Source organism: Chiloscyllium punctatum, chromosome 2 (genome assembly GCF_047496795.1).
Source record: "Chiloscyllium punctatum isolate Juve2018m chromosome 2, sChiPun1.3, whole genome shotgun sequence".
Classification (NCBI taxonomy): domain Eukaryota; kingdom Metazoa; phylum Chordata; class Chondrichthyes; order Orectolobiformes; family Hemiscylliidae; genus Chiloscyllium; species Chiloscyllium punctatum.
In genome coordinates this window covers 123,013,099-123,036,252 of record NC_092740.1, presented here as the reverse complement: position 1 = coordinate 123,036,252, position 23,154 = coordinate 123,013,099, and the positions used below count along the sequence as shown (strand labels likewise).

Genomic DNA, 23,154 nt, shown 5'->3' with positions numbered 1-23,154 from the left:
GCTTAAGTTCATTGTCATTGAATTTTTTTAAACTTGAAAGCAGATAATCGTCTTAATATCTCATCAAAGCCTCCATTTCTCAATGGTGCGTGCTCTCAGCACTACACTAGCTGTGCCAACCTTGGTGTTTTTTAAAAAATTTGCCCTCAAGTGGGACTGAAAAATGCAGTCCCTACTAACTGAGGCACAACTGACATTGCAGTGTTATAGTGCTGAAAAGTGCTCACTGTATTAGCCCATAAGGGTGGAGGAAGAAACCAGGGAACTCCAGGCATATCAAATGAGGTGGTTACAACCAATGATGTCTCAATTTTTTTTAGTACAGTGCAACAGATTTTCAGTAAATAGGTTTTTGATTAAATCTTTCGAACAATGGCATCCCATCATTTGTCAGCTCCCAAATTGAAGGTGACATCACTGCTCATTGTCTAAATTTCCAGCAAATTAGTTCACAACAATTCCAATGCAAGACCCTGCCATTAAATGTTGAGCCATTTATTCTCTGAAGAGATTAGAATTCAAATGGCAAATCCAAACATAGGTCTGGTACCATCATTTTTGTTCTCCTGTATGTGGTTTGTCTCTGAAATTTGAAGTCTTTTGAAACTTCTAATACCCAGCAATTCATTTTGAATGCCTTGTCTGGGAGATGGTGGAAACTGATTCAGTAGTAACTGAATCGAGGAAATTAGAGGTAATGAAGAGAAAAGGATTGCAAGATGTTGGGTAAATTGGGTAGCTTTAATAAAAGCTTTATCTTAAGTGTGATAGGCAGCTATAATGTATAATTTGTGCTATTAGAAGCTGGGAGCATTTATTTCGAGCAGCCAGTGAGTCGAAAAACGATAGGGAAGACACTTTCACAATCTGATCGCATTCAGTGACCAAAGGAATGAGTGCTATCTTTAGGGCAGCACTTCAATCTGGTGCTGAATTTAAATTATTTAAAGAACAGCTTAAAGATCTAGCAGAATATGTATCCATGGGTTACTTATCTTCAAATTTGGAGAGAAGTAGCTAAAAATCAAATTTTAACATTGCTGGGAATTGCTGGTAGAACTCATTCTGTCATTCTTGTGTTGCACACATTCCTGTGATGGACAGGGGATTGAAATAACCCCATTCATTTTTTTCCCTTTTTGTCTTTGACTCCACTACTGGAGACTGATCTAGACGAGCATTCCAGTATAGTACTACAGAATAGATGCACTACCAAATGTACTGTCACTTGAATGGCATGTAAAACTGGGATTCCATTTGCCACCTTGGGTAAAAGTAATCCCATACCACCATTCTGAAGAAAAGTAGGGAACTCCATTTAACTATGTAATAACTATCTTATTTCTAACCTGGTTTTTAGACACTAATGCTACTACTTTCCCTTTTTATTCCTTTTTTTTTGTATCCAAGATTTGTACCTGGTACTTAAGAAGGTAGCCATTGTTAAAAACTTTTCACTACTTCTGTGCTGGAATACACATGATTCTGATAGTCACCAGGGTCAATATTTATCCCTCAGTCAACATTGCAAAAATACAACCGATCTGGGATCTAGTTACTGCCCCATTTTTGTTTCTGGAGCTTGCTGATTCCAAACTGCTGTTCTCATTTCCTACATTATAGCAATGACTACACTTTTTATTGGCTGTTGAGTCCTTTTGAAATAGTCATAGATGTACAGCATGGAAACAAACCCTTTGATCCAACTCATCAATGCCAACCAGATATCCCAACTAATCTAGTTCCATTTGCCAGCACTTGGCCCATATCCCTCCAAACCCTTCCTATTCATATACCCATCCAAATGCCTTTTAAATGTGGCAATTTTACCAGCCCCCCACACCCCAGGCAAAAAGATTTTGTCTATTTATCCTATCAATGCCTCTCATGATCTTATAAACATCTATACGGTCTTACCTCTGCCTCTGAAGCACCAGGGTAAAAGCCCCAGACTCTCCTATAGCTCAAATTCTCCAACCTGGCCACATCCTTAAGTCTTTTTCTGAACCCTTTCAAGTTTCACAACATTCTTCTGATGGGAAGATGATAGAATTGCATGCAATATTCTAACAGTGGCCTAACCAATGTCCTGTATGGCCAAAACATGACCTCCCAACTCTTATACTAAATGCTCTGACCAATAAAGGAAAGCATACCAAATGCCACCTTTACTATCTTATCTATCTGCCAACTCCACTTTCAAGGAACTATGAACCTGCACTCCAAGGTCTTTGTTCAGCAAAGCTCCCTAGGACTTTACCATTTACGTGTATAGGTCCTGCTAAGATTTGCTTTCCCAAAATGCAGCTCCTCATGTTTATCTAATCCAGCTGCCGCTCAGCCTGTTGGCCCACCTGATCAAGATCCTGTTGTAATCTGAGATAACGTTCTTTGCTGTCCACTATACCTGCAATTGCAAATTTACTTACTATACCTCCTATGTTCACATCCAAATTATTTATATAAATGACAAGGTAGTGAACCCAGCACAGTTTCTTGTGGCACTCCATTGGTCACAAGCCTCCAGTCTGAAAAACAGCCCTCCACCACCACCTTTTTTTGAGCCAGTTCTGTATCCAAATGGTTGGTTCTCCCTGTATTTCATGAGGTCTAACCTTGCTAACCAATCTTGTCGTGTCTTTTTTTTTCCCTCATCGAAGCAAAACGCTTTGTGACACAGGAGGGAGAGAGAATGATCGCCCTTGTGCACAGGGACATGAGTTCACGGTCTTCTCTGAAACAGCAGTTTCTCAATGAACTATATAGTCACTTTACAGGGAGGAGCATCCAGATAAGGCAACATAAATATTAGCTGGGTGACTGTTACAATCTGTGTCAATAGCAGAGACTGAGCCCCTTAGTTATACAATGAATGTTCTTAACCTTGTTAATTGGTTTCATACAATGGATACTTGTTGCTGACCTTGCATACTTCCAATATTGTTAATAGGCTGTACATAATGACAGCTTTTCCACCTTGTTAACCTATTACCCTTGCCTCCAGCACCCCATTGTTAACTAAGTTCTTATCTGACCGGAGTCTTGCTCAGCTGAACCTCTTGTTTCACGAAATTCAGAACTTAACTCTTCCTGCATGTTTATACCCATACACATTGTCTCCCATGGGGAGCCTTGTCAAACACCTTACTGAAGGCCATATAGATCATGTTCACAATGCTGCCCTCATAATCCTCTTTGTTACTACTTCAAAAACCTCAATCAAGTTTGTGAGACATGATTACCCAAGCACAAAGCCATGTTGATTGTCTGTCTGTAATCAGTCCTTGCCTTTCCAAATGTGTAAATCCTGACCCTCCGGATTCCCTCCAACAACTAGCCACCACCAACGTCAGACTCACAGGTCTATAGTTCCCTGGCTTGTCCTTATACCTTTCTTAAAGCAAAGTTTCTGGTATTAAGGCTCTCTGTTGTAACAAGGGGTGCATTGGGTTCCAAGTGATCAATTATGTTGGGGGACACCCTAGTCAGGATGTTTGTGGCCAGCAGTGAAAAATCAGAATGGTGTTGCCTCCCTGGTGCCAGGGAGTGCAGAATGTTCTTAAAGGGGAGAGGGACCAACAGGAGGTCATTGTACACATTCCTATCAATGACATAGGAAGGGAAAAGGATGAGATTCTGAAGGAAGAATATAGAAAGTTAGGCATGAATGTAAAAAGCAAGTGCGAGAGGGTAGTAATATCTGGATTATTAGCTCTGAGCTAGCGAGGGTAGGAACAGGAGGATAGAGCAAATTAATGCATGGCTGAAGAACTGGTGTATGGGAAAAGGATTCACATTTTTTTGGATCATTTCACACTCTTCTGGGTAGAAGTAACCTACATAAGGATGTATTGCATCCAAAATGGAAGGGGACTAATATACTGGTAGGGAGATTTGCTAGAGCTGTTAGAGGATTTAAAGTAAGGACTGGGTTGGGGGACCCAGGGAGATGCTGAGGAAAGAGATCAATCTGAGACTATATCTTTTTGGGAAAAGAAGCAAGTTTAAGCGGGCAAGAACAAAGCACAAAACAAGGTAAGACTGATAAACAACTTATTTCAATGCAAGAGGCTTAACAGGGAAGGCAGGTGAACTCAAGGCATGGTTAGGAGCATGGGACTGGGATATTATAGCAATTACAGAAACATGGCTCCGGGATGGATGGGACTGGCAGCTTAATGTTCCAGGATACAAATCATACAGGAAGGACAGAAAGGGAGGTAAGAGAAGAGGGGAGTGGTGTTCTTTTTTTTCTTTGAAAAAGAACAGTATTACAGCTGTACTGAGAGAGGATGTTCCCAGAAATACATCCAGGGAAGTTGTTTGAGTGGAACTGAGAAATGAGAAAAGGATGATCACCTTATTGGGATCACATTTAAGACCCCTTAATAGTCAGGGAAATTGAGAAACAAATTTGTAAGGAGATCTGTTATCTGTAGGAATAATAAGGGATTTTAACTTAGACTGGATCTGCCATAGTGTTAAGGGTTGAGATGGAGAGGAATATGTGTACAAGAAAATTTTCTGATTCAAACTCTTAGAAATAAGGCAGGGCAGGTGACTGAGGTGTCAGTGGGGGAGCACTTCGGGGCCAGTGACCATAATTCTATTAGATTTTAAATACTGATGGAAAAGGATAGACCAGATCTAAAGGTTGAAGTTCTAAATTGGAGGAAGGCTAATTTTGACTGATTAGGCAAGAACTTTTAAATGCTGATTGGGGGCAGATGTTAGCAGGTAAAGGGATGGCTGAAAAATGGGAAGCCTTCAGAAATGAGAACTAGAGACAGTATATTCCTGTTGGGGTGAAAGGAAAGGCTGCTAAGTATAGGGGAATGATGGATGTCTAGAGAAATTGAGGGTTTGGTTAAGAAAAAGAAGGAACCCATGTCAGGTATAAGCAGGAATGATTGAGTGAATCCTTAGGGTATAAAGGAAGTAGGAGTATACTTGAGAGGGAAATTAGGAGGGCAAAAAAGGGACATGAGATAGCTTTTGGCAAATAAGGTTAAGGAGAATCCAGAGTTTTTACAAATGCATTAAGGACAAAAGGGTAACTAGGGAGAGAATAGGGCCCCTCAAAGATCAGCAAGGCAGCCTTTGTGTGGAGCCACAGGAGATGGGGGTGATACTAAAAAAACTTTGCGTCAGTATTTACTGTGAAGAAGGAAATTGAAGATATTGAATGTAGGGAAATAGATGGTGACATCTTGAAAAATGTCCAAATTACAGAGGAGGAAGTGCTGGATGTCTTGAAGCATGTAAAGGTGGATAAATCCCCAGGACCTGATCAGGTGTACCTTTAGAACTCTGTGGAAAGCTAGGGAAGTGATTCCTGGGCCCCTTGCTGAGATATTTGTATCATTGATCGTCTCATGTGAGGTGCTGGAAGATTGGAGGTTGGCTCATGTGGTACCATTATGTTTGATTCCAAAAGTATGATATAATCTCAAGTCTTGCCTTCTCCTCAATCTAAAGCTTTGAGTGAATGATTGATTAGTTTTGTGCTTTCATTTTGAAGACTAAATTAGTTTGAGGCTCAGCAAAAGGTGGAGCCATGAATGTCAACATCATTGGAGATAATGGGAGATGTGAAAACACGCTGTCGACTTAAGCATTTATTTAGTATTTCAGCTTCAACTTTGAAATCGGTGAGGAAGGTAGTTTTCTTAAAGCAAAATGTCTGATAGCATACTTCTACTAAGCAATGTCTTTTGAAATTATTATTTAGAAAATAGTGAATGTAATTGTCTGAAACATGAAATATGATTTAATTGTAACTGGCAATGCAGTGTTCAGCCATGGAGGTGATTTGCAGCTAATGTTGCCTTTTTTGTCTATAGGTTTTGGCATGAGCAAATTTAGTTGTTGCAGGAATTGAATAGCAACTAAGAATTGATCTCTGCAAATTAGCAGAAACCAGATATCCAGAACCTGTACATATCTCTTCCAGTAATATTTGGTTCAACAACAAAATACGTGTAGAACATGGTGAAAATGTAAAGTTTGGAGTTGAGCAACGTCAAGAAACATGAATGGATAAGTAGCAGATTGTGTTTGAGAGTTGAACAAAGTTTAGGATTAGCATAAAATGGATTTTCATGTGAGGCTGAAATGAATATTAACCAGAGAAATGAACCCAGAAGCCAAGGGAAATCAGAACAGCTAGATAAATGCATAGAAGCTTAAGACTGGGCAAAAAAAGTTAAGGTGGGAGCAGTAGGAACAGGAGTAGACAATTCAACCATCTCCATATCTGATCAAACACTTCAATGCTTTATGCCAACACTATCTCCATAACACGTGATATTGGTAATCTGCTGAAGAAGGGCTTATGCCCGAAATGTCGATTCTCCTGTTCCTTGGATGCTGCCTGACCTGCGCTTTTCCAACAACACATTTTCATCTGATCTCCAGCGTCTGCAGTCCTCACTTTCTTCTCCAATCTGCTATAATCTCAACTTTAAACATGCTCAAAAACTGAGGTTCTAAAGCTCTCTGGTAGAGAATTCCAAAGACCTTTTTTTTGCGAAAATAAAATTTATTCTCATGTTCTAAATAGCAACATTTTCAAGTTGTACACTTTTTCTAGACTGCCAAAACAGGAGAATAATCTTCTGTCTCTACCTTGTCTAAGACTTTTTGTATTTCATAGGTTTCAATGAAATCCCCTCATTCTTCTAAACTGTAGATAATACAGGCCCAATTTCCCCAGTCTCACGTCATAAGACAGTCCTGCCATCTCAGGAACAGTTCTGGTGAAACTTCATTGCACTGCCTCAATGGGATAATATCCTTGAGGTAAGATTAGATTACTCAGTGTGGAGACAGGCCCTTCGACCCAACAAGTCCACACCGAAGCGCAACCCACCCAAACCCATTCCCCTACATTTTACCCCTTCACCTAACACTAGGGGCAATTTAGCATGGCCAATCCACCTAACCTGCACGTTTTTGGACTGTGGGAGGAAACTGGAGCACCCGGAGGAAACCCACGCAGACACTGGGAGAATGTGCAAACTCCACAGTCGCCTGAGACAGGAATTGAACCCAGGTCTCTGGCGCTGTGAGGCAACAGTGCTAACCACCGTGCCGCCCATATAGTTTATTGTGATATGGCCGGGTTAGTAGACTCTGATCAGCCCAAAGGATTGGATTAGATTAGATTCCCAACAGTGTGGGAACAGGCCCTTCAGTCCAACCAGTCCACACCAACCCTCTGAAGAGTCGCCCACCCAGACGCATCTCCCTCTACTAATGCACCTAATGTGGGCAATTAGCATGGCCAATTCACCAAGCCCTCACATCTTTGGATTGTGGGAGGAAACCAGAGCAGCCGGAGGAAACCCAGGCAGACGTGGGGAGTGTGTGCAAACTCCACACAGACAGCCACCCGAGGCTGGAATCGAACCTGGGACCCTGTGTTGAGGCAGCAGTGCTAACCACTGGGCCACCGATGAGTACTCCTACACACTGCATGTGCGATCTAACCCAGTTTCTGTACAATTGAATGAAGACACATACTCATTCCATCCAGTTTGTGATAAAGCCTAGCATTCCATTTGCATTCATATTGTCTTGCTGCACATACTTCAAAGTATGTTGACATTTTTGCAACATCTTTTCACTTATGGAAAAACTTTGCAGACCTCTCTCTCCTTCATAAAATAACCTCTCACTTCATTTTTAGATGTGCATGCTGTTGGTCTGGCATTTCCTCCTACACTGTTGATTGAACCTGGGTTAATCTCCTGCCTTGTTGGTAATAATAGACTAGGGGCTATGCCAGCCATTGAGGTTGCAGATTCTGGAGTACAGGTCTGCTGATGCAAACTGCACTCAGGATGCCCAGTCTTGGGTTACTAGATCTGTTCTCCTACTTGCCATTTAGCATGGTGTTAGTGCCACGACACAATATGAAGATGGACCACTATTACCCCAGGGGCTCTGGTGTTTATGCTTGCAGGTATGGTCAGATGCATCTATGGCAAAGCATGCTGCTGAGGATGCTGTCAAATGTTGTTCCTTTTAGTTGGATCTCTGTCTCAGACCAGTCGAGCAGTTCTTGTCTTATAAAACTAGACCAGCTTTAAGTAGTACTAGTGAGCCACTCTGGATAGTTGAATTCCTCCATCTAGAGTACATTATGTGCTCTTGCCATTACCTCTGCTTCCTCAGTGGTATTTAACAAGGGGTACTGACTTCTGCTTTTGTGGGGGCATATGTGGTAATCGGGAGCTTTCCTTACCCATGTTTGACCTGATGGTGTGAAATGTGTGCTCTCGTCAGGGTTAAGGACTTCCAGGGCAATTCTCACCTGACTGTGTATCCCTCTGCTTAGACTGTTTTGGTGGAGCAGGGCATAGTCAGGTATACAGTTTATTTTCTGGAACATTGTAAGGTGTGATATCAGTGAGTATGACTTATCAGGCTGTTGCTTGACTAATTTGAGAGCCCTCCTAATTTTGGCACTTTTTCACTTGTTTTTCTGCTTGGTTGCCCAATTTTTTCTTTATTGAAATTCTTATTTGAATGATGGATACATGTGGAAGACAGCAATGTTGTGATGTGCAAATAGACTAGTGATTATTTTTTCCACTGCTATTTTTACTAGCTCACAACTTTTCATGTTTCTTCGAATGGTGATACCCTTTGGGTAGGGAATGCAGAAGTGAAAACTCATGGTTTTTACTTTGTTCTTGAATTTGGCTTTCAAACTACATGAATTTGAGAAGTCAGTAAATTTAATGTATAATTAGCTGCTTGGTTTGCTTGTAACTTTGCATTTTAGGTAAAGATTAGGTAATTAATATTCAGCATCATGAGGGATAATGTGATATGAGCACTGAGTTTGTCTTTTGAGCACGGTTGTCAATATTACATCTTGCTGCATGTTGCAGCAAACAAATGAAATGTGTTAAAGGTTGGTTAGAGTCCAGGCAATACTTTCCTAATTTGTGATTAAAGTTGAAATAAAACAAAACTGTGTAACAACTTAGTCAAGCTGTCTCGATTATCCCTCAATTAATGCACAATCATCGCCTCCGTCTGCTCTATCTCAAGGAAAGAGGTCCTTTGTCCCATTGTGTCCATAGTAGTTGTCAAGCATGTGCCTGTTCTAATCCCATTTTCAAGCACCAGGCCCTAACCTGGTAGGCTATAGAGTTTGAGTTGATAATCTAAAAGATAAAATATCCTGGGTTCCTGTTTGTACTATTTTCTTTTAGTTGTTAGTGGGTTTCAGATGGCACCCCCAAAAAGCTGCTCTGGGTGGGGATGAGGAAGAATCCTATCAACACTCTCCATCTCCACTCCAACTTCCTGCTCTTTATCTTAACTGTGCCCCAGGTTATTGATCCTCTTTTTTTTTTTTAGGTGGGGGAAGATCAGGAGAAACCTTTCCCCTAATCAATGACCTTCAGACTTTGTGCACTTCAATCAGATGCCTCCATCCACCTCTTCTGCTCTAAGGAAATAATCCCAAGGTATCTAGTCTATTCAAAGCTAAAACGCTGAACCCTGGCAACATCTTAGTCAGTCAGTCTCTTCTCCACCCCCTCTTATTATATACATCACTTCTAGAGTGGCAATCTGAGCTGTGCACAACTCCAGTGGCCTGCCTAACATTCTATAAAGACTCTATAATCATCTTATTTGTATGCAGTGCTTTGGCTAATTAAGGTAAGTATTCTGGTATGCTGTACTAATCATTCTTGTCTCCCTGTCCTGTTGCTTTCACGGATCTGTGGACTTACACACCAAGGTTCCTTTAATTTTATTTATTTTTGATACTTTGCCTGGTCCTGCCTTTTATCATGTATTCCCTTGTCTTGTTGGTCCTCCCAAACTGCATCAACCTCTCTTTTCGGGATTCAATTCAAATTGCCATTATCCATACAACCTATGTATTCCTGTAATCTGAGGCTTTCCTCCTCACTATTTACCACAACACCGGAATTTGCATCCTCTGCAAGTTTATTGATTGTACACCGTAAACAATAAAGTTCCAGCACCAAACTCTGGTACATCACCGGCCGCATGCGTGTGTGTGTGTGTGTGCGCGCGCACACACGCACTTCATGCCACCAAACCAATGTTGGGTCCAAATTGTCATGGCACCCATAGGCTCTTAGCTTTTTAAGTCTGCCATGTAAGAACTTCCTGAAAAAACTCTACTGATGTCTACATAAGTTACATAAACTGTGCTACCATCTTCTCTACTACTTGGGAAATTCAATCCAATTTGTTAGACATGATCTTCCCTGACAAAACCGTGCTGACTATTCTCACTACTTTTGAATAGAAATTGTGTCCCTCAGAATTATTTCCACTCGTTTCCTACCACTGATTTGGAGACACTGATCTGTAGTTTCCTATTGTATCTCTACCATATTAACTATCGACAGTTTTCACATTGTCTGGCTACAGTAGAGGTGCTAGAGGATTAACGGCCAGATTGTTGCAGTCTCCTCCTTGCCTCCCATGGTAACCTGGGACACGCTTCATTTGGGCCTGACACTTGCAAGACATTTGAAATTGCCGCTATTACATCTCCTCAATGCTAACTTGTTCAAATATCATTAACATCCTGTCTGATTTCTATACTTCAACCTTCTCTCAATTCCTATTTCCAAGTTCCTTTGCATCCTTGCCAAGGCAAAATTGCAATAACTGCCAGCTTATTGTTTAGGCAAAAATGCTTACTGTTGGTTTGATCCTTATTTTATCAATGAATGAGTATACTATATTTCACAAATGACTTGTTTTGAAATGCATTGATTGTATGGAAGTCAGACAAAATAACATGATGCCCATTTTGTGATCAGGGCATAATAAGTTTTAATGATCAGTTGTTCCCTCTTTCTGGTTGAGGAAAGCATTAAACAGGGCACTTGGGACTCCTCTTGCCTAGAATGTCAGAGTTCACGTTCCATCTGCTCCAGTGGTATGTTGTGGCTGAGCAGGTTGATTTCTAAAAATAGCTATTGATCAGAGGGATAAATCAAATTCTCCTATCTTCATATTGCTCTGTTATCTCAATGGTTGACTTGTATTTGGACTTGACATTTTTTAATCAAGAATAACCCCTCTATGCGATACTTTGGTAATGCCTGAAAACTTGTTTTCTTTCATACTGAATGAAGCCTGTCTCTTTTTTTTTTATTTAATAAGTCCGCTTAATTGTGACACTTGAGCTGACTGCTATATGGCTCATGCTGAGAAACAACAGAGCTTTAGTTTGTTGCACACATTTAACATGAGGCTCAATGTAAATTCAATTAAGTTCCTAATTCATAAGTTATGGCATTATGATAAAACAAAATTTCATTCGCTCCTCCTATTAGTCTCGAACTATATGTAGCAATTGAACTGTTTTTGGATATGTTTGTTACTTAGGATCTCGACACCTACAGGAATATCAGCTGTTATATTTGAGACATGCTGTGAAATGAATTTGTAAAAGTGCAGAGGTGGCAGATAGCTTGCTGACTGGCAGCTTTCATAAGTGCTATATTTTTCACTTCTGTACAATGAAATTGTTGGGCTGCTGTTTTGCATGTCATGGTTCAGTTATTTGGGGCTATCCCCTAGTCCTTTACTGCAACTCAATATTGGTTGTTAGCTGTGTTGGTTTCCAGGCTGGGATCCTACTTTCAAGCCATCAATTTGATTTTAAGTAAGTTATTTAATCTTATTGTTTGGTTGTGTAGGATACTTTCCAAATTTTGGAAGTTAGGAAATATATGCAAGTTAGTGAGTGTGCACCAGTGTACTTGAAAGCACATTTTCTCACTATCTTTCATAAGTTGACCAGAGATGATCCTGTGATATAGATATTTCCAATCTCTTATGCAACACATTCAAATACAACCACTTGGTATGCCATCTGGCTGCTTTTGAACTCTTGATAATGCCCCTCCTCCAAACATTATGGAAACTTTGTGCTCACTTCATTTTCACCCCAGTCTGCCTGCCAATGAAATGGCAACTGGCATCTGTTTGATACTGAGTGGTGTGCCTTGAAATCCTTTTGACTTAATGTGAATCAGCTATAGAAAGAATGCTGTTCATGAGCTTCTCTGAGCAAAATCGCGAACCCGATGCCTTCTAGTTAACTACGCTGCATTGATAGTGTTTTTGTTTCTACCCTTCCCCAACCCACCAATGCTCTGAAAGATGCTACCTTAATGCCAATGTTTTATGTCTGTGCTGGCAGCTTGATCAGAGCTCACTTTAAAATTTGTTTAATGTTTCTGTAGATCAGTTGATGCAAACTGTTCAGAGATATTAGTACAGACCTCCGGAGCAGGTAGGACTTGAATCTGGGGCTTCTGGCCCACAGGTAGGGATACTACCACTGCAGCACAAGAGCCCTCTTTATATTATATGCTACAAATTATCTTCAGCTATTTATCATTGATAGTATGCTTGAGTTCAAATCCCATGCCAAATTTTAATCTTGTGTGTTGATAACTCAGGAAATGGCTAATGAAGGTTTGTTGTTGCACAGAGGTTTTAACTTTCAAAAGTTCCAATTTTTAAAGGCAACATTTTTAAAATTCAGTTAACACTTTTTTTGGACACGTTTTTTAAAGTAATTGAACAGTCACCATACTGCTTTTTGAAGCACAAGTCCTGTTTGATCAATTTATTGGACTACTTTGAGGTGACATCTGCTCTAATGGATGTGGATGTAGGTTTGCTTGCTGAGCTGGAAGGTTTGTTTTCAGATTCCTGAAGGGCTCATGCCCGAAATGTCAATTCTCCTGCTCCTTGCCTGACCTGCGCTTTTCCAGCAACACATTTTCAGCTTGTTTTCAGATGTTGCCTACTATGATGAAACATCACTGAGCCCACTTGTTGTTCAGGTTTCCTTGGGTTGGTGATGTAATTTTCTGCAATGTCATTTCCTGTTCTTCAGGGGTGCTAGATAGGATCCAAGTCAATGTGTTTATTGATAGACTTCTGGTTGGAATGTCCTGCTTCTAGGAATTCTCGTGCTTGTTTCTTTGGCTTGTCCTCAGGTGATTGTATTGTCCCAGTCGAAGTGGTATCCATCTTCATTTGTATGGAAGGATACTAGTGAGAGTGGGTCATATCTTTTTTTGTGGCTGCGTGATGCTCATGTATCCTGGTGGCTAGTTTTCTGCCTGTTTGTCCAATGTAGTGTTTTGTACAGTTCTTGCAAGGCATTCTGTAAATTATATTAGTTTTCTGTATAGGGTCTTTTCAAGTTCATTAGCTGCTGTTTTAGTGTGTTGGTGGGTTTGTGGGCTACTATGAATCTGAGTTCTGAGTAGTCCAGCAGTCATTTCAGAGATGCCTTTTGACGTAGGGGAGAGTGGCTAGAGTTTCTGGAAGTGTTTTGTCTGCTTGTTTGGATTTGTTGCTTAGAAATTGGTGGACTGTTTTCATTGGGTACCGGTTTTTGAATACACCTGTATAGGTGATTTTCCTCTGCTCTTCATAGTTCCTCTGTGCTGTAGTGTGTGGTGGCTCATTGAAATAGTGTTCGAATGCAGCTCTATTTGTGGATGTTGGAATGATTGCTTTTGTAGTTCAGTATTTGGTCTGTGTTTTCCTGTAGATGCTGGTTTGAAGCTCCCCATTGGCTGTTCGCTGTACTGTGACATTTAGGAATGGCAGTTTGTTGCTGTTTTCCTCTTCAGTGAATTTCTTGATAGGAAGGGTATTATTGATGGCCTTGAAGGTTTCCTCTAACTTGTTTCATTTAGTGATGGCGAAGGTATCTTCCACAGTGGACCCAAAGTTTGGGTTGGATGGTTGGCAGAGCTTTTTTGTGAGTCTCTGCATTACTACCTCTGCTAAGAATTATGATATCGGAGATCCCATGGGTGTTCCGTTGATTTATCTGGGTGGTAAGGCATGGTCCACTGGCTTGACGATATTGCCCTTGCTGATGAAGTTGGTGTTTTCTGTATGTGTCTTTGGTTCTTCTAATAGTATAGTCAGTGTTTCTTTGGCCAGGTTGATGTTGATGGATGTGAACAGGGCTGTTACGTCAAAGGAGACCATTATTTCATCCTCTTCTATCTTGGTGTCTTGGTCTTCAGGAATTCTTGGGTGGAGAGGCAGGAGTTTTCTGATGGATGTGTTGTACATGGATTTGGATAAGGTGGCAAAAGTCATGGTGGAAAATAAACAAGCATGTCTAACAGAATGCAAAGAACGAAGTGTAAATGGGTTGGCAAGATCCACACGGATTTGGTTGGTACCTCCGTTATTTATAACAAATGAAATAATAAACACATGGTTGCCAAATTGCTGATGTCATGAAGGTCGGTAGGAAAACCAGTTATGAGGGCACCAGATTATGGAAAGATTTGGGTAAGTTAAAGGTTTTCTTGAAGTGGGCAAAGGTGTGGCTAATGGCATATGACATGGGGGGGAGAAATGTGAATGCTTCCATTTTGACAGGAAGAACAAAATAAAATCTAAGCAGAGAGGATGCAGAGCCACCTGAATGGTCTTGTGCATGAATATTAATTGGGAAAGTCAATAGTATATATTTTATTGCAAGGGGAATTGACGACAAAAGTAACAAAGTTTTCCACTATTTGTGCAGGGTACTGGTGCAACTGCCACTGGAGTACTGTGCATAATATTGGTCACCTTCTTTAAAGGAAGAATGCAAATACTTGAGGCAGTTTAGGGAAGGTATGCTAATGTTTAAAATGTGGTGTTGACTTGGAAAAGTTGTATGTAGGCTTGTTTCCATTGGAGTTGAGTGAGAAGCAACTTGATTTATATATGTAATCCTGAGGTGTCTTGACAGGGTAAATTGGTGAGGATGTTTAGTCCTATGTGAGAATCTTTATTTAGGGTTTGCTGTTTAAAAATCATAGGCCTCTTAAGACCAATTTAGCTGAAGTTTTTTGAGGTTTGAGTCTTTGGAACTCACAACCTTATTTGTCATCTCTTTCAAGGTTCATAGGTAGTTATTAGGTCATGGCCTCAGTCTCTTGTGCTGGAAGAAAAACCTAATGCTACCAGATGCCCTGTGTGTGGCAGTTTGATTGAACAGCGGGACCTGAAACACTGGGAGCAGAGCCTCATGTTTTTATGATGGAGGCAGATAAGTTCTTGTTAAGCAAGGGATTGAAAGGTTAAGAGTAGGAAGGAATGTGAATTTGAGCTTGCAGTCTAATCAGCTGCCATTTGTTAAATGGCAGAGCAAGTTCAAGGGGCTGTGTGGCCTAATCCTTCTGACTGTGTGATGCAGGATGATGTAAGCCAAGTAGAATATGCCTTTCATAGTTTTATGGTTGCATTAGCAGATTTGTCCAAATGCATGTTGCACCTTGTATCATCTTGATGATGATCAATTCTAAATACTGATCAAAACTGTTTATCCACTTTTTTAGGATCAAATGTTACCCAATGGGACACCAGTGGAGACATCAAGTCCTGCTTCTTCCTCGTCTCTCCTTAATAGGTTACAATTGGATGATGAGCTGGATGGTGAAACCAAGGATCTCTTTGTTACAGTCGATGACCCAAAGAAACACGTGTCTGCAATGGAGACTTACATTACCTACAGAGTTAGCACAAAAGTATGAGCAAAAATTTAAGTATTTCTAGCAAAGTTTTTTTTCAGCATTTTTTAAACTAAGACTCCTTACCACGCTGCTTGCAATGCATTGAGTCCTTGACATGGCTAGTGTCTGGACATGAAATAGATGGCAGGGTTTCAGGAGTAAAGGGGTAGTAGGAGATAAAATAGATGAGGGATATGTTGTAATTTGTCCAAAACCTAATTTGCCATCTCTCTAAAGATTCATAGGCAGTGGGTTCAGTCTCTTGTGCTGGAAGAGAAGCCTTATGCTACCAGATTGCCCATATGTGGCAGTTTTTTGTGGTTGGACGGTATGACCTGAAGTGCTGTTGCATACGTTTCTCAACTGCAGCAATACTAGAATTGAAAGTAACTAGGAATAGTATAAAACAAATGCTATAATATGATATGTATAATGTGTAACCAATTTCTATGGGAAATTGGATTTAAAGCATGGAAATAAATTATACTTAGCTTTAGAAGAGCTCTAAAGTCTTTAATTCAGAATTCTTGGTGTTGATATTTGGAAAATAAGCTAAACTTACATTGATACCTCTGTTCTTAAGTGTAGCGATCATGGCTGGGGAAAGTACCAAACAGACCTGTAAAATATTCCATCCTGATTCTGACTACCAACCTTGATTCGAAGTACTTGTGCCAAAAATAGGGCTTTGATCCTGGATGGGACTGATTTTTTGATTAGCTCAAAGTATTTTGAAATTCCTCTCTTCTCAGCAGAAAAATAAACTCTAATTTGCCTTTAAGGTATATTGACAAAATATGAAGCATGATGACCCAGAATAATGTATCCCAAGTTGCTTTTTTTTAAGGTGATTTTTACATTAATTCCTGTGTTGGAATTGTGTGTACTGTTGTTTAAAAGTGCAAAAATCTGGGGGTCTGAACACATTGCAAATGCAAGTTGACATTCTGGCCTGATGCTTCCTAGTTACACTCAGCTTTGATTATTTACAGACCACCAGAAATGAGTTTGATTTACCAGAGTACACAGTTCGACGTAGATACCAAGATTTTGATTGGTTGAGGACTAAACTGGAAGAATCGCAGCCGACTCATCTTATTCCAGTATGTACCAAATAATTGTGCAGGTTTATTTCTGTGGGATGTTTGGTGTTTATATGTTGGACAAATATCTTGATGCCATGTTGGCTCAATTGTCATTTCATTCCCTCTCCTCTCAATCATCCATGTCATCATTTTTTAGTGTTGCCATAGTAACTGCAATCGACATGGGAATGACGTGGAAATCTGAAGTTGGTGCATATTCCTTTTTGGCATCCTGTAAGTCTCTTGCCTGAAGGTACTGACAACTCCTGACAGATCCCAGTTTTGAACGAACTTTTTTTATCCTTGTGTCATTCAAGCATTAAGGTTTCTTGAACAAAAAGACCAAACCTGATCCTTGACTTCAACCTGCACATTCGCTTAATGCAAGAGATGTGGTATAGCAAGCTGCAAGTCCTAGACTTTTTTTGTGCAGTACCATTTTTAAAATTTCTCTTCCTCCACCCTGTTTCTTTTCGGTACATAACTGAAGGGGAGTTGTAGTTTACCTATCTGTTGGTTTGATTTGAAGCGTGCTCATTCAGGATGGTAATTCAACATTAAGGTTTTTTTGGTCTACGTGGTATAGAATATCAGTGTTTTCTTCCAAAAGGGAGTTGGCAAATAAAGATGTGACTATCCTGCTCACAGGCAATCAGTGAGATACCTATTACAATGTTGCCAGAACTAGTCTAATTTCAACAATGGGGCCACTGCAGTAGTACTTTTCAGAAAACTACCTATGAAGTATTTTTAATGGAGAACAATGGCATGCATGTTTGTAATAGACTGGCACATACTGTCCTATGATGGTTATAATCTGTCATTGTTAAACATCTTTTGAGAGACTGTTGTCTCTCTGTTTAAGCTCCAATGTATACAATGTACTCCAGAAAGGAAGCCAAGTATATACCTTCTATAGATGTTGGCTCATTCTTTCTTCCCCACCGTAAGTAGTCAAAAGCATTCTAATCCTTGTTTTCCTTTTTGTTTAAATCCAGTTTTCAGAATTATTGTTTATTTAAAATCAGTTCAGTTTCCAATGAATGCCGCAAGTTCATTACTTTTTAAATAATCCATGCTGACCTTGCTCCAAGGTGTAGCCTTCTGCCCTAAGGGTGTGAAGAAAACACTTAATGATGCCAGGGTGTTTGTGGGAGAAACAATTGACCAGTCTCTAAGGATTATGTTGGAGAAATACGGTCACGTTTTTAGCTGCATAACAAAGAACTGAAGCACACTGCTGTACATAAGACCATCCCCTTTTTGATTCAAAGTGTCTTTGTAGATCTACTGCAAGTTCAGTGTTGTTCTGAATAGGTATGCCTATCAGAACTGGATTAAAAGTATTTAAGCACTGTGTAAAGAGGTATACAAATAGCAAGATGCATTCCTCTTCGGATTTTCAACTGGGTTTAAGTAAAAGCAAAGTACTGTGGATGCAGTGTTGAATTTAAATTTTGGCTGTATTGGTCCAAGGAATTGCACTAATCTACACAATGCAGATTTGTGAAAGACTTCTGGAATATTTGTAAAATGTATTTTGTAATCCTCAGCCTGTCTTCAGTGCTGTACTCCAGACTGTATTGACAGGCTGGATGCCACTCGCTTCCACACAAGCACATACCTCTCACGTGACCCCAACTCCCCCTCTTCTCCTCTCCGTTCCCCCAAAAAATGTTGCTATGGCAGCAGGGTTGATAGAGAGATATAGGCCAAGGTCTGGCAAATTGGACTGGATTAATTTTGAATGTGTCTAGGGATGTGCAGGCTAGATGGGTTAGCCATGGGAAATGTGGGATAATTGGGATAGTTTGGAGAACTAGGTGTCTTCAAAGGGTCAGTGCTGACTCAATGAGCTGAATGGCCACTTTGCATGTGAAAGAGATTCTATGACCAAGCTACGAGGCAGTACAAAATAAATCTGATTTTGTCCTCTTTGTAGCTCGGGCACAATTCTAATGGCATCAGTAAATCAGTTTATAGTTGTGCAACACTAGAGTAGTTTAAAGTGTGTGCAGAGGTTTTGAGTCATTTTCACTCCTAGAGTTGTTGGGCCTTGATACTTTTACTTGATGTAGTACTTTGACTTGAATTTATTTCGAAACAAATCTTTCTGGTAGTTTCAGCCCTACTATCTTAATAGCAATCTCACTGTCATGTATAAACCACCCTAGTAAGTCACAGATGTAATATTTGCACATTGAGTGCAAACCTAGCAGCAGCTGGAAATCAATTAGCTGACAGCTGAAACAAATGTTTACTTTCTTCTGAAGTCACTTTTTTGAGACTATATGATTTGTTCTCTTTTCAATCCCCACACATAGACGCATTCAACAGGGCCAGTTCAAGGATTTGCAACAACTTTTGCACAGTTTTTTGCGCTTTGTTTTCATTTGGGTGCAAACGTGAAGTGGGATGGCTGACTGTGTTGCCTGTGCATTTATTTACATTGTAATGCACAGTTCAAAGGACAATAAATCTTTTTTAATCCTATAACTTAGTATGCATTCTCAATGACCTAAATGTCCATTTCAGCAATATTGCAATACAGCACACGATATTGCTCTGTCATGCAAACAAATGCCATTGCTACATCTCTCCACCTCTACTCCGCACTTCTCCTTTTAATAATCATGTTTTTAAAACCTACCAGTTTGACTTAAGTTTTTAGTTACCTGACTTAATTTCTGCTTCTGGTTTTATTTTGCTTTTAAAATGCCTTCAGAATTTGTTGTTACATAGCATCTTTTTAATGTTAGCTATGCTTAAGTTTAGGCCCTGTCTTGGCTTAGTAATATGCAACCTCATGCAAAATCTTTTAGTTACTTATGTATAGCCTAATTTATCACACTTAAATAGTGTATTCTGCATCCTGTATCCGTTTTGCAAATCTCTACATGGTTAGTATCTGTTTTCATAAAACAATGTAATCTTGGTAAACTCTTATACCCTATATCCTGTGGCTTAAGTAATGAACTGGTGGGTGTCATGTTGTGTACTTTCAAAAATGATGACTTGAGGGAGAATGTTGAGTTGCACTATTATCTAGAATTGTTTAGAATTTTACGTGACAGAAAAAGGCCCTTGAACCTATAGGTCGATACTTGCAAAAGCAGAAGTCATCTTCCACTTCACTCCCATTTACTTTATTATCATATCCCTCTATTCCTTTTAACTGATGTATTCAACTAGATTCCTCTTCAATCTCTGCTAATCATCTTGCTACTTCACATGTTAGAGTCATAGAAATGTATAGCACAGAAACCGTTTGGTCCAACTTGTTCATGCTGACCAGATATCCCAAACCAATCTGGTCCCATTTCCAATACTTGGCCCATATCCCTCTAACCCCTTTCCATTCATATGTCCATCCAGATGCCTTTTTTAAATGTTGCAGTTGTACCAGCCTCCGTCACTTTCTCTGGCAACTCATTCCTTATTCTCACCACCCTCTGGAAAACGTTGCCCCATGGGTGTCTTTTTTTAAATATATATCTTTCCCCTTCTCTCCCTAAACCTATACCCTCTAGTTCTGGACGACGACTCTTCCCTGCCACCCCCCCCCCCCCCCCCCCCCCCCTCAAACCCAGGGAAAAGACTTTGTCGATTTATCCTATCCATGCCTCTCATGACTTCATAAAACTGTATATAAGGTCACCCCTCATATTAAACAATACAGGACAAAAAATTTTAACTTTAGTTTAGAAAATGAATAGTTTGTTTTCACAATCCATTAAAATGTGGATTATTTGCACTGAATTTAGGTTTTAACTGAAATAACCATTGAACTGTTCTTTCCTATTCTTTATTATTCATAAGTGATGAGATCCATGTTCTACTGGATTCCTTATTAGATTTTAATAGCTATCTCATTAATAGCGTTGTTCTTTTTTACTTCCTCACAAGTGAAAAACTTAATTTCTGTGAGACTTATTGAACATTAGATAATTTTTTAATCCTTTTATAGGTGATCTCTAAGTCTGCCTTTTCATTAGGCCATCTGATCAATCGCTTGACTAATACACCATTTTCATAGCAGTTTGGGTCTCTTTCATGGAATTACAAAATCCCGTTTGCAGCTTGAGAATGGGAAGAAAACTAAAATTACCAACATTAGTAATTGGAGACTTTTGTTTTTGTACAGCCTCTTCCAGAAAAGTTTGTAGTGAAGGGAGTGGTGGATCGTTTTTCCGAAGATTTTGTGGAAACTAGAAGGAAAGCACTAGACAAGTTTCTGAAAAGAATTGCAGATCATCCAGTTCTTTCCTTCAATGACCACTTCAACGTTTTTCTAACGGTAAAGGTATGGCAATTTTCAACCTGTATCATCAAATGGTATGAAGGAGTTGAAATTTTGTTGCAATGCAATAATATTAGGCTGTGATGTGATAACAAATGAAACAGCAACTTAAATGCAAAATATTTAGTACTAGTTATGTGACTAAAAGATTGGCACAAGTCTCCAAAGCTGAGTATTTTTTTTCTCATCCATTGATTTTTGCAGTTAGAGGCATTATGCAATATTGAACTGGCATCAAAATGTATATTCCAATTATGCCCCTCCCCCCCCCCCCCCCCCCAAAAAAAAGGGTCAGTATTAGTTGTGAAGGCTTGTGAAGAATTAATCTTGAATGACCTTTCAAGATCACTAATTTGAACCTATCTTCAGAAACAGGGTTGGTTTTTAAAAGAACTTTTTTGCAGGGGTGGGGTTAGATGTCAAAATTGATTATTGATTTTTACTATCCAGTAATGCAGCTTTTCAGCCACAACATGAACTTTCTTTAATATACAGGTAGGGTGCTATATAATAGTGGCAGCCTTGAGCATTTCAAAAATGAGGGAGAAGTGCCATAAAATAGTGTATTTTCAGATTTCATTGTGTGAGAGTCACAGAATCCCTACAGTGGAAGCAGCTCATTGTGCCCATTTGAGTCTGCAGTGACCCTCTGAATAGCCTGTGTTGTGGGTACTGGCCATGCTAAATATCCTATAATCCACCTGACCTGCACATCTTTGAACTATGGGAGGCAACCAGAGCACCTGGAGGAAGCCCATGCAGATATGGACGGAATATGCAAATGCCTGATGCCATTGTGATTGCAATGGTACATTTTTTTGTTTTGACAAGGTGGCATCAATGTTTGACCTTCCAGATTCTGTTGTAAAAGTTAAACTTCAAAAAGGCTTATCACTTGTGCTGTTCTGCAATTAACTGTGCCCACATTCCCCATGGCCTCCTGTTCTATGATTCCTAAAAATCTAAAAATGTCAGTTTTAAAAACTTGTTAAAAATCAATTCAATTTTTTCAGGGCAGCACAGTGGCTCAATGGTTACCATCACTGCCTCAGTGCCAGGGACCTGGGTTTGATTCCACCATCTGGTTACAGTCTGTGTGGAGTTGTTTTTAAACATGGGTGCATTTTTACTTGGTTGGGTCAATGCAATGTAAATCAGTCATCTTGGAAGAATGTAATTTAGAGCTTGATAGGTTCCACCACATCTACATTTTCAACTGTTTAACTTTTTTTGCAATGTAACATCACTTAAACATTTCAAAAAGAAACCTGTTGCAAGGACCAAATTAATCAGCTTGTTTCAAATTTCTTTCCAGGTGGTAAGTAACCAATTAGTTGAACTGTGTGAATACAGTAGACTAATATTTTGAGGTGACCATGTAAGGAAATGTAGTATATAAACAATCCCAATAGTCAGACCTCTGCTTTGACCACAAAACCCTTGAAGCAAGTTTAAAAAATACACATTTTTGAGCAAACAAAGGCCATTCTACCTCTTGACCGTGCTCTGCCATTCAAATGAGACTTTTATTTTGGAAAACCAAAAAAAACTCTACCCCCATTTACTTCTGTGATAGTGCCAATGTTTTCTATTTTGGTGAATTTGCCTTTAGCCTTGTCCTGAAAGGATCACCCCTAAGTTTTTAAACAATTGCTTGTTGGTCCTAAAACAAATGCTGGAAATAAGTGGGTCAGGCAGCATCCATAGTGAGCAAGCTAATGTTTATAGAGTCCAGGTGACCTAAAGTGTGGAGGGGACAGCATTTATGCAATAGTGCTGGGGGAGAAAGGGTGTTCATAGTTCGCATTAAGTGATTGGAATTTGAGAATGACTGAACAATGAAGATAAGATGTCGCTCCTCCAGCTTGTGCTGTAATTCGCTGGAACATTATAGCATGCCGAGGACAGACAAGTGGATATGTGTGAGTGATGCTATGTTTAAATGACCAATTATGGGAAGGTTGGGGTCATTGCTTGTACACTGATTGGAGGTGTTCCTCGTAGTTACCTAGTTTGCATTTTGTTTTTTTTTCTCTCTCTAATCTAAAGTAGACCACATTGGATGCAGTGAATGCAATAGATCAGATTGCAGGATGTACAGGTGAAATGCCGCTTCACTTGGAAACACTGTTTGTTTAGGCCCTTGGATGGTGAACAGGGAGGAGGTAAAGGGCAGGTGTTGCACCTGTTGTGGTTACATGGGAAGGGG

At 39.8% G+C, this 23,154-nt stretch overlaps 1 protein-coding gene across 1 annotated transcript in view; it reads left to right on the top strand.

Moving 5' to 3' along the window:
- Positions 1–23,154, top strand: part of snx30 (sorting nexin family member 30) — a 63,351-nt gene that overhangs the window by 14,262 nt on the left and 25,935 nt on the right. Inside the window, exons 2-4 of the mRNA XM_072587997.1 lie at positions 15,387–15,575; positions 16,553–16,663; positions 20,790–20,948. Of these exons, the coding sequence (XP_072444098.1) occupies positions 15,387–15,575; positions 16,553–16,663; positions 20,790–20,948 (459 nt within the window). The remainder of the gene's footprint in view (positions 1–15,386; positions 15,576–16,552; positions 16,664–20,789; positions 20,949–23,154) is intronic.